This window comes from Barbus barbus (genome assembly GCF_936440315.1).
Source record: "Barbus barbus genome assembly, chromosome: 39".
In the NCBI taxonomy this organism is placed as follows: domain Eukaryota; kingdom Metazoa; phylum Chordata; class Actinopteri; order Cypriniformes; family Cyprinidae; genus Barbus; species Barbus barbus.
In genome coordinates this window covers 20,667,283-20,679,760 of record NC_136717.1, presented here as the reverse complement: position 1 = coordinate 20,679,760, position 12,478 = coordinate 20,667,283, and the positions used below count along the sequence as shown (strand labels likewise).

The following is a 12,478-nucleotide window of genomic DNA, read 5'->3' as shown; positions in this document are numbered from 1 at the left end:
GTAAAAATATAAAATTGTAAATATTGCTTCTCTTGACCTTTGCCCTCTGATGTCTTCTCTTCCTCTCATTGACCTCAGGAGAGTGAGGGAGACTGGAACCTGGTGATGGTTGTTGCGGTGGCAGCAGCAGCAGTTCTTCTCATCCCCTGTTTCACCAGAGCTCTGGCCTGAGCGCTGGACAGGAAGTGACCTCATCATCCCCCTCTGCCCATGGTACACCCTGACCACACTTAACCACCAATGGCAACTGAAAACCATCACTCGCCTGGGACATACGGGAACACAATAACACATGACTTCCAAACATGGGACTTTTTGGTGTGTGCTGTGATGCTGGTTGTTTGCCATTTCAACTGCTTTGCTCTGCTTTTGTAGACAATCATATCCATTTCGACCAGCAGTGCTACAAACACTGATGCCATGCTGTGGGTATTTAAACGGTCAGAATGGAGAACGACTCCGAGAGCTTCTGATTGGTCTGACTCCCCGCTTTCCATTTCATTAGTTGTTTATTTTCTTTCCCAAAACTATTTGCCTTATCACTTTGCGATAGAACATTTGCACATTTTACCTCTATAAACAGATTCCCGATCTCTTGGGGACTGAAGAGGACACCATTCTTCATCAACAATGCTTTGGATGCAGCATATTGCTTTGTGCTTCATTGCTTTTCGATTAGGTAGGAGCATGCAGTACTTATTTAATCTTCCTGGATCTTCCCATTTTGAATGCTTACTACCGAATTCTCAATACTCAAGAATAGTTTGTATTTAGGTTCAATAACAGAGAACTTCTTTCACTTTCAACCATAGCATGTTCTCTTTGGTTTCTAACTCAAAAACTCTGTAGTTAACTGTACAGTACTTCTCTATATGCTAGCAAAGGAGAATACTCACGTGATGCATACTATTTGTCATTTTTACATTAATTTTGGTGAGATGGAAGATTCCAGGTAGGTTAAGGTTATTCCAGCAGGTAACCGTGTTTATTTTAAACTTACAGATATTTTTGTATCTGAATTGTTTATTCCAAGACATGAAATTTGTAGATTGATTTTGTGTGTGTAGATTGATAAATGATGCTAAAGAGTGATAGATATTTTTATACAAGGGTTGAATAATGTATAAGCTAAAAGAACACTAAAAGAACTGTAATGAACAAGCACAGATCTACTGTAATTCCACAATGCATTGATGATTATTTGCTGTTTTTTTTTTGCATGTTTGCAATGACAAAACAGATGACTCTATACAATCTCTTCTCTGCAAGGAAGTTGACAGAGTTGGAGCATTTTTACAGAAAGAACAAAATGTCATGAACTGGTGGTTCTCAACTGGTGCCGGGACCCAAAAATAAATTGCAGATCATTTATTTCAGAAAAAAAAAATCCTAAAATAAAGCTAAAATATTGTAGCAAAAATGAAAAGGCTTATAAAAATGCACAATAAGACCTTAAATGCTTTTTATATCTTTTGTAGTCAGTAAATCTTCCCAAATCATATCATGCATATCATTGGACCTATGCAGTTCACGCTAATATTAATGTTTGACATTTTTTTAATACCAAAAAATATTTTAGTGTATTTGGTTGCCATTTGATGTCAGTGTAAAAACCAGTTGAGAACTACTGTCATAAACCCTTACGGAAAACCATAACAAAGATGTTTCTTGCAATGCAATTCAAACCTGTAGCATAAATAAATAGCATGAATTGATTATCTAGCTAATAATAATGCTAGAACCTACTGCCTTTCAACAAAAAAGTTATAATGATAAGAAACTTGTTTTAAATTATGTACTTGTCTTAAATGTCTTTCACTAAAGACATTTAGAAATATATACTTATGTGTAGCTTTTAACATCAGAGATCACAATTTTGAGGTCTTTGTGTGGATTGGGACTATTACAGACGTACCTTCCTGTATGAAGATTAATAATAGTGTCACTGAACTCATATCCATCATGTAATAATTCTAGTAAATGAATGTGTTAAGCCTATTGTGAACAGAATCTATGACTTTATTCTTACAGTATCTATTGCTATATAATCGTTTCTGGTATACACACAAGTTGTCTTCACCTGATGTCTTTTGGTTGTAATTTTCAACAAAGTAGACTTCTTATCAAAGTGACTAAATCATAGTAGACTTATGTGCTTGTAGACAGCTGACTAGCGCTGTGGCAGTGATCTTTGTAGTGTGGTTTTAAGACCTGGCATTAGTTGTTGCTGAGTGTTTGGGAATATCCGCAGTATCCCAAGGTCGTTCTAGTGCCGTTTTCTGCTATGCCGTTGATAGACTCAGAACTCAGTGGTAGCACAACAGAATGTTCAATGTTTCAATGGTCAGCTGACTTTCTATGAGACAGTGCATGCTACACAGTGATTTGTCTTTGAAATAAACATGCTATTTGTCCTGCACTGCATTGGAAGGTTTGTTACTTTGATGAAAACTTTCACATCGGAAGGAGCGAATTTATTTTACTCTTCCACTCAGCACTTGTAAATGATGTAATATGTACAGATTGTGTATTTGCATGTCTGTGGAAGTAGATTCTGCATGCTGAGTGATAGAAACCAGTGGTAGATTTTAGCTCCCGTGACAATTTTTGTACGACTAGAGTTTGCATGATTTGTCCAAATCCAAATTGACCAAGTTTTTTAACTTTTTGCATTTGTTTTGTGTTGAAGATGAAGACCAATGTAATTTGTGTTCTCTTAATTTATTTGATCTGTTCACTCCGTTGCTTTGGCTGTGGGTGACACCATTATGATTTGATAATGTCCAGAATATTTGCAAATATGCAATCAGAGTAAATGTAAATTTTTGGAAAGCCCAGGCTTTCTCCTTGTTATGAACTATTACATAAAAGGATTCACTTCATCGATAAATTTTCAATGTCATGTTGTCTTTAATTTAAAGGAATAGTTTATTCACCACCAAGGCTCAAGCCATCCAAAATGTAGAGTTTGTTTCTTCAGATTTGGAGAAATCTAACATTACATCACTTGCTGGGGAAGACGTGGCCTAATGGTTAGAGAGTCGGACTCGTAATCCAAAGGTTGCGGGTTCGAGTCTTGGGCCGGCAGGAATTGTAGGTGGGGGAAGTGAATGTCCAGCGCTCTCTCCACCCTCAATACCACGACTGAGGTGCCCTTGAGCAAGGCACCGAACCCCCAACTGCTCCCCGGGCGCCGCAGCATAAATGGCTGCCCACTGCTCCGGGTGTGTGTTCACGGTGTGTGTGTGTTCACTGCTGTGTGTGTGCACGTTGGATGGGTTAAATGCAGAGCACAAATTCCGAGTATGGGTCACCATACTTGGCAGTATGTCACTTCACTTCACTTGCTCACCAATCAGTAATATGAGTCCAAACGGCTGATAAAAACATGAGCGTAATCCAAAAGTGCGACTGTAGTCGATCAATTATGGTCTTGTGAAGTGTGTTCATCAGCTGTTTGGACTCCATCCATTCACTGCAGAGGATCCAATGGTGAGCAAGTAACGTAGTGCAAAATTTCTCCAAATCTTTTCCAATGAAAAAACAAACTCATCCACATCATTTTTAGGTGAACTATTCCTTTAAGTCCATTCTGTAAGTTTCCCCTCCAGTCCAGTTTTCTCTTCTGTTTATCTTGTAATTAAAGTCTTGGTTTTTGAGAGAATTGCAAATTGTACAGACTAACAAATTGATTAGAAATGCATCTGTAAATGGCGCTTTACTGGATGCCGGAGGTATGGAGATGTCGGTATGTGGCGTTGTGGCGATGCTGCTGTGTGTCTGTATGTGGTTGTGTAATTGTAACTGTTCTGTACAGTGTCTTTGATATGTTTACATGTCGTCTTGCCTTAACAGGCATTTATTTAAAAAAATAATAATAATGAAATTTGAAGTATTTTGGTAACTATGTATATTTTGTAAATGAACAGCAACTAATAAAGTAGTTTATCCAGAGCATCATGATTCAATATGTGTGCTCGTTTATTTCTGTCGGATCAGTGAACTGCTTTTAGCTTGTTTTTGCTTCAGGCGGTTGTTGAATCATAAGGTGAGTTGATATCCATGGCTTTCACTAAATGATGAACAGATGTCCCACTTCATTTATCTAATCTTTCTTCTGACATTCACATTTGTTTTATTTGTCAGTTCACATCGAAGCATGCTGAGGTTCTGAGTCATGCCTGTGACTTCATTGTAAGTATATGAACCTCTTTTATTTCTGGGTTTTGCATGTCAGAGGTTTCTTTTCTTTGGAATTTATGTTTTTTGTGTATGACACATAAAACAGGGTGTCTGTGGGGGTCTTACTTTTCCAGTAATACTGAACCATATGCCTGTATAAGGTTTAGTCACAGTTCACCACAGTGTATTACAAGAACTCATTCTGTCTTACTGTTACACATTTACTGTATATACATGTCTGTACAGACGCGTAATATCTCACAGTGTGTTATTGTATTGAGTTCATTCGTATGACTATTCTATAGCATAACTTTGTGTTAGATTAGTAATATTTAATAGCAATATAGTAATAGTAATATTTTCAAAAAAAAAGTTTAAACCACACACAGAGAGAGTGTATAACATGTCAAATTATATACAAGCTTCCAGGTTGTGACATTTGACAGCACTGTGACCTGAGGTCAGAAACTGATTTGTAGGGTTGAAATAATGACATTATTGTTTACGTGATATGGCCATATCTCTGTAACAATAAGGTTTTGAGTCTAAAGTCTTATGGCACAAACACTAAACTAGACCCAGTCTGCCTTATGTATTATAATCAAATAATACATAGCCTCAAGGTAGAATATGCATAATCATTAATCATATTTTAGTGGCAAATTAATCAAAGCTGAATTAAAATCCTCGTCATGCATGAAATGTAAAATAGTTCTACATGGTGCTTGCTTTTTAACATTCTGACCTCTGTTGTCATTGAAGGTTGTTCTTACACTTTTGTAACTCCATGCAGCATCTAACTGCATAATAATACATATTTAATGTGTTTCATCTACTGTACATTTGAACTGATTTATAAGCCAACAGAATACATTTTGAAACCCTGCACACACTCAAAAAAAAAAAGGCAGGGTTGTTGTAACCCATGTTTAGGCCGTTGGGTTTAAAAACTGAATTGAAAACTTTAACCCAGTGGTTGGGTTTGTCCATGTTTGACCCAAACAAGGGTTAAACAACTCAGCATTTTTTTTAAAGTGCAGGTTAGATAACTATGACTGTAAAAATGTTAGATATTTTATTGTAAAATTACCGTAAAACCACGGTATTGTGCATGTTAGCTTGATATACTGAAAAAAATTGGACAACTTTGTAGCAAAAGAAATAATTTTCACTCAGAAATTGCTAGTTAATAATTACAAAGAAACAGAAAATAACACATTGAAGTAGAATAGCTTGAAAAAAAATACTCTGAAAATCAATGTTTTAAACATAATACACACCCCTCACAAACTAACACTTATTTGAATTTTATGTAAAAAGTGTTCTTGTGCTCTGTTTTTGTTGTAACTGGCTACTGGAGATTTATTTATTTACATTCACATTTTTATGCTTTTGACATTTGCTTTTATCTAAAGTGCATTTAAGAACTGTAACACAGGTAACAAAATGACTCACATGCAGCTAAATTTAACAAAAATGTTTTACAGAGTATGACTTCATTGACTGGAATAGAGGGTTTGTCAACTGCAGCCATAATATTGTTTATTAATAAACTGTCAAACTATTTATAATTTATTAATAAACAGCCTTAGTATGCTTTGATATGTATTTAGCATACTGTGTTAAAATGTCTCACTGACATAATTATGCAGTCATATGCTTTTTCCAGCCCCAATTGTTTAAAAAATAGCCCAAGTTTTACAACTAGCGCAACTCCAGCCCCCACGTGCCCAATTTGGGGTTCCTAAAAATAAAAATGACAGTCACAACTGTCGCGGCGCTCGGGGTCTGTCCAATCCCCTTCCCCGCTGCGCGCTTCACCCAATCGGGCGCCGGTATCACTATCTCGGTCAGATTAGAGAATCACCATCGCGCAGTTGTATATGGTCATGATGACAGCAGCATACCAGGAGATCCAGCAGACTGACGTGTGAGCCCTGCCGGAGGGGTCTCAGATTTTAAAGCGCCTCATGCTTCATTGAACCATTCAAATATATGAAGCCGCGTCTCTTTTCCCGTCTTTCCTTTCATTTCGAACGCGAATAAAGCAGGAACGAACTTTTTTCTGACGGCGTTCTGAAAAGTGGCGGCGGGAAGAATTTAAAATTTCACGCAGAACTTTCGCTTTGCAACCGTTCGTTCTTTAAAAGTAGTTCAAAGCTGGTTTGGGTCCGAAGAAATACTTATATCCCTGCCCTCTTCGCACGCTCTTCCAACTCTTAAACTTTCTTTTGTTTTCTTTCCTTCTTTTTTTCCTTCAGAAGAGCGCGCGCCTGTCCACCTCCCCTTCGCGTTGTAAAAACTCGCTGATTATCGTATAAAGGGGGGCACGAGAACATCAGGAAAAAAAACATGATGAGCAATAATACATACTACGACCAGCAGCTGCCGCCGCAGTATTACCAGGGCACCGACAACGGGGAGGACGGAGACGAGGAGATGCCGGCCACGGAGAAGGACCTGGCGGAGGATGCGCCCTGGAAGAAGATCCAGCAGAACACCTTCACCAGGTGGTGCAACGAGCATCTGAAATGCCTCAACAAGAAGATCAACGACCTGCAGAAGGATCTGAGCGACGGGCTCAAGCTCATCGGGCTCCTGGAAGTTCTCAGCCAGAAGAAAATGTACAGAAAGTACCACGCCAGACCCAATTTCAGGCAGATGAAGCTGGAGAACGTGTCCGTCGCGCTAGAGTTTCTAGAAAGGGAACACATCAAACTGGTTTCTATAGGTAAGTGCTGTTTTATTGCATAAATGTGCGCTCAACTCGGTGGCTAACCGTAACTATCTTAAAGATATTTAGAACAAACAAAAATAGTGTTGTGATGTGTAAATAATAGTGATCTTATAATAGTTTAATTAAGTGATTGTGATGATAACAGAACGCGTATTGTTGCTATGGTTACCTCATCATTCCAAGTTCGCGAGCGTTTACTGTGTCTTGTAATCTAACTTTTGTGGCTAGCGAAACATTCTTTGAAAAGCTTGAAACGTATTCTTACATGTATAAAGAACACATACTTTTCAAGGCCACCTCGACTGTTTGTTTTAACGTTCTGTGGGGGGCTCAAGCCTTAATTAGAGGGTCAGACCACGCAAACTACTCATAATAGCTATCATAATAGGTCTGTTTTCCATTTTAACTTCAAATATTGATTCTCATTTGTTGTAATTCCATTAGTTAAAATTTCGGAAGCTCTAAAGTATTATTTTAGATTGCTCACTCATTTTTCTTCTTTGAATGGACAGCTGAAGCTCATACTATCCATGAAAAATGTGAATGATTTTTGTCTTTTGTGCATAAAATTTGCTCATTAAATCACTTTATAATAATATTAGGCCTATGACAGACTATAGTGAATGTTCATTCAAATAAGAATCAAAGTTTCATGATGTTTGTTTGAATGCACATTAAATATATATACATTATCTGTTGACATGGTAGACATGCTGGAAATCATCTGATGCAGATAATCTCAAAGTGACCGAATATTGGCTGATATATTGCTTAAATTATAGATATAATTGTCATTAATTAGATTTTTATTGTTGTTTGACATCAGCTGCTCCTGTTGATATGATCATATTCGATATTATATGATGCAAAAAGAGATCCTAGGACGGTAGTTGTACATTTTGGGGTGCATTTTGTACCCCTAGGCTTTGGGACACGGTCCCAAACTCAGTTCTGGATCAATGTTGTTATGGGTTTGTGGATCCACCTAATTTGGAAAATGCATGCAGGCATGAAATAACCATTGATTAGAGTGGATCCTCATATGTCAGAATTTTGGGAAGTTGTTTTATATTGCATTTATCTATTATATTTCTCCGTATTTAAAGATATTATAGTACTTTTAGTGGACTGACAGTCTGATACTAAACTAATGCCTCAACATCAGCAAAAGGCTGTAAATGTGGCTGATCTGAGATAGCTTCATTATGTTTTATTATAATGCACCAAATACCATCAGACATATAAGTGAAAAAGTACAATGGCTGTTTCGGGGTCATCTTGGTTTCTTTAAAATGACTCTGGAATCTGTTTTAGGGTCAGTGCTGTTTTTTTCAGTGGCAAAGGCCTTATATTGTTCTGATAGCTCAGTGGTGGGTGTCAGGAATTAGCAGCATGGCATTCTTTCAAAACAGTTAGACAACAGAAAAAGGGCAACGTTCATTCCTATTACTGTTGTGGGGCTGGTATGTTTATAATAAAGACTGGATTTAGCCAATGATAGACACTGAATGATTATTTGATTGGACTTTGACTGCAGATGAGGGCCTACTGGGTTTGGGGGAAGGAGCCAACCGTCTCACGCTGGCACATGACAGCAGTGCTTTCAGCCCGGCTGTCGTGGGCAACGAGACGGATCCTTCCAGAAGGGCACCTGCCTCTCAGAACTCCCCTTACGCAAGAGTGTAGGGTGACAGAGGTGCAGGAAAAACTCTCCCACCATCATCCAAGAAACCCTGTGTGTGTGTGTGAACTGTGTCACATGGGGGTTGGCCTGCTGCCGCTACAGGAGATACCACTCACCTCATTTATTTTATCACTACGCACTCAGTCACTCATGCAGAAGTACCTGAAAGTGTGAGAATATATAGATTTACGTTTACATGCATACATGAAAATAATACGGAGCACATAAAGGGACATGTTGATGGTATAAGAGAATGAAATGGGGGGGATTTGATTTCCATACTTTTTTGTTTGCTTGCAACTACTGCGTAGAATACTACTCCCTCTAGAAATTTAGCATTTACAAAACGTAAAGTTTTTTAGGAAAAGCAGTATAGTTTTGCAAGAGAACAAACATTTTGCGCAAGAAAGCTTCTTTTTTGTAATTTTTTTTTTTTTTTTGATTGTATTTATTTTTATTTAGATTATATTTGTATTTATTTTTATTAGTAGTAGTACTTTCCTGATGGAACGTTTATGATGGAAATAATATGAGATGGAAAAACTATATTTCTGTACTTTTGCAAGCGAATTTTCAGGGGAGCACAATAGTTTGTGAGAGAATGCAAAAGTTTTGCGAGTGAATGCAAAAGCGTTGAAATATGTCCCTTTAGGGGCACTGTAATATCTAACTTTACCAGGATCAGGATTTTTTTCATTTGTAAAATACAAAATATAGTGTGCATAATATGCATAAAATAATGCTGATAGTTTCTTTATATAAAGAATTGAACAAGCAGTTTGTGGAAAAATAGGAGCAGAAAACCCTTGAGTTTTGGGTGTAAGTGATGATGGTCCTGGGACAGGGATCTTCAGCGTTTAACCCCTGAGTGAGTGATTGATAGATAGACAGCTGCGCTCTGGGGTCCATCTAGTAACAGGTGCTTTAAATAGTCCTACAGACCCAGAGACCCGGGACAGAGGGGGTTGCTGGAGGTCTTTTGGATAGTAAGAGAAAAAGAGTGAGTCATGGGATAGAGATGATGAGCACATGATTCACAAAATTTATTGGATGAGTGTCCCCCTTTTCTTGAGGATGTTTTTTTTCTACTTCAACAGTTTGGATTTTTACTAGCTCTGCTAAAAATTTGATTAATGCCTAATTTTAGCCACATCTATTTTTTTTAAAGGCTGTCAGTCAATTACAATAATATTTTTGCTACATAATATTTGCTGTAAAATGAATAATATATTATTTATTTGCGGGTCAATAAATTAAAGATAATTTAGTTTATTATTTTATCTTTAGAATTGTTTTATTTATATTATATATTACTTAAAATATAACAAAAATGTAATCTTCAACCTTGACATTTGTAAATAAACACACTTTGTGATTTAATATTTTTAGTGTTTTTATTATTTTATATTTATTTAGTTTGTTATTATTTCATTTGTTTGACTTATTTTATATTTTTATTAAATGTAATTTTTATTATTGTATAATTATTGTTAGTCATTCAGAATTGCAATTTCAGCAAAATGTTGTTTTCAACCTTGACATTTGAAAATAAACAGACTTGTGAGAGATTGAACAGCAATAACAGTGTTAAATTTACCATGAAACTAAAAGTTTATATTTGCAAGACTTAAAATCACATGCACATGATCAGCGGATCTAAGATTTAGTGACAATTTAGCACTTGGGCTGTCTCTCTGTTTCTCTCTGAAGTGAATGTCCTTGTTGCCAAAGTGAAAGGAAGTCCCTATTGACGTGTTGTATCCCAGAGGATAAATTTGGTTAGATTGAAATTGAAGTCATAGCATGTTTTCCTGGCTTATCAGCACAGTGCCTTATCTCTGCAAAGTCATGCTCTGTTTCTCTGCATGTAACACTTTCCTGGCCCATTAACCAGAGCGTTTCCTCTGCTGCTCTACACTGAGAAGTAGCAGTGGTTTTATCGATTCGCCCCTCTAGTTTACCTCTGTTTCTGGTGAACGTTGCGTGTTATATATTTTGGTCGACTCCCAGAGTTTATCTCCGGACTCAGCTCTATGTAATCTTTGGCCACAAAAAGAAGGATTTCCATCCAGAGTATCCAAAAGTCAGGCTTTCTTTTTCAGAACAACAACAAGCAGTCTTTTTTGCACGGTCTCCCTCTTTCTCTCTCGTGTCCTCCTGCTTTCCGGGTATAACAGCGTCTTTAATTGTTACCATGTGTCAAGGGCTAGTCAGTCTGCTGGAATGTTCAAGCACACACTCACTCCCTCCAGAGATTTGACATGCACCGCTGTGGTGCTTTCCTCAATTTGTCCTACTCGGTTTATTAATATCTCTTGTAATGAAAGCCTAAAATGTGGTGCTGCTTTTTTGCAAACTGTTGCATATAGAGGCTGCAGCTGGCCCAGGTGCATCCTGGGTAGGCGGATATCAGGTGTTTGTGAGGAACGGTTGTGCGACAGCTCTTAGTTCATTTGTTTGAATGTGGGAAACTCAACATGTGGAGTTAAACAAGGCCTGTATTTATTTCTAATTGGTTGTATTTGGATTATTAATCACTCTAAATTACAAAAAACGACACTTTGAGGTCATATGCAAACTATTGCGAATTATTTTGAAGGTTTATAGCTTTGGATGCTGCAATGATTGGATTCGGTTCATGATAGCAAAAAGCCTCACGGTATCAGAAGGGTTTATTCAGGATATCTTTTGACACCCACTGTGGAATCTTCTGTTACTGTATAAATCCAACCTCATCCTCAAACTCCTGGACCATGTGGGAGACCAGAAAATGATGGAAAGCAGACAAGGGAAAAAAGGGCGAGTCGCTTTTGATTATGAATGGGGTGCTGGAAGGCAGACTGGGGCTTCATCTGTGCTGTAAGTGATATTTAAACCTCTCCAATGTTTTCAGCTGCTTTTGATGCTGTTTGGATAGAGTTACACATTGTAGAACGTGCTCTTTTGTTTTAATGCACATCTGAGATTCAGAATCGACTGGTTGCTCAACTTAAAGAGGTAGTTTGACCAAGAATAAAAATTCTGTCATGCTTTAATCATTCATCATATGTTGTTCGATAAAGCTGTATAACTTTCTTTCATCAAACACCAAAAAAGTTTATATAAATAAATATAGAGGTGAGTAAATAATGACAGAATTTAATTTGAACTTTTCTTCTGTGGAACACATGGCTGAGTAAATGATTACAAACTTTTTATATTTGTAGTCGAACTATCCCTTTAATTTGTTATTTAACAACTTAGATGTTCGAACTTTCAAAAATAAATGAATAATTTTATTCAGCAAGGTTGCATTAAATTTAAATTTAAAAGTTACCATAATACATTTATAATTGTACAAAACATTTCTACTTTACATAAAAGCTGTTTAAAATTTCTGTTCATCAAATAATTCTGGAAAAAATGTTCCATGGTTTCCACAAAATTATTAAGTAGCATAACTGTTTTCATCATTGATAATGTTTCTTGAGCAGCAAATCAGCATGTTAGAATGATTTCTGAAGGATCATATGACACTAAAATACTGATGTAATGATGCTGAAAATTCAGCTTTGCATCACAGGAATAAATCAAATTCTAAAATATATTTAAATAAAAATAGTTATTTTAAATTGTGATAATATTTCACAATATTACTGTTTTTACTGTATTTTAATTCAATTTAGTTTTATATAATTTTATTTTAGATTTTATTTTGAAAAATGTCAAAACCCCAAACTTCTGAATACTAGTGTACTGTAAATATGATCTGTTTATATAAATACATATAATACATGTATTTATATACAATTATATATATATATATAATTTTAGTTTTTTTTAAATGATTTGAATTACAGATAGAACAACTGATGTGCAATATAATGTTACATGTG

General features: G+C 36.5%; 2 protein-coding genes across 8 annotated transcripts in view; both read left to right on the top strand.

Annotated features, from left to right (window-relative positions):
* Positions 1-3,961, top strand: part of LOC306858658 (uncharacterized protein) — a 35,321-nt gene extending 31,360 nt beyond the window's left edge. For 2 of the 3 annotated variants that reach the window (XM_079399282.1, XM_079399283.1), the window contains exon 10: positions 79-3,961. Coding sequence is in view for 1 of the 3 variants with exons in the window: in XM_079399284.1 (XP_079255410.1) it covers positions 79-171 (93 nt within the window). In the remaining 2 variants the exon portion in view is untranslated. The remainder of the gene's footprint in view (positions 1-78) is intronic. The other variant, XM_079399284.1, reaches the window with a different exon arrangement.
* A 2,135-nt stretch (positions 3,962-6,096) lies between these two features.
* Positions 6,097-12,478, top strand: part of LOC306858413 (filamin-C-like) — a 53,483-nt gene continuing 47,101 nt past the window's right edge. For all 5 annotated transcript variants that reach the window (XM_079398951.1, XM_079398950.1, XM_079398952.1 and 2 more), the window contains exon 1: positions 6,097-6,913. In XM_079398951.1, the coding sequence (XP_079255077.1) occupies positions 6,535-6,913 (379 nt within the window). In that variant the 5' untranslated portion in view covers positions 6,097-6,534. The remainder of the gene's footprint in view (positions 6,914-12,478) is intronic.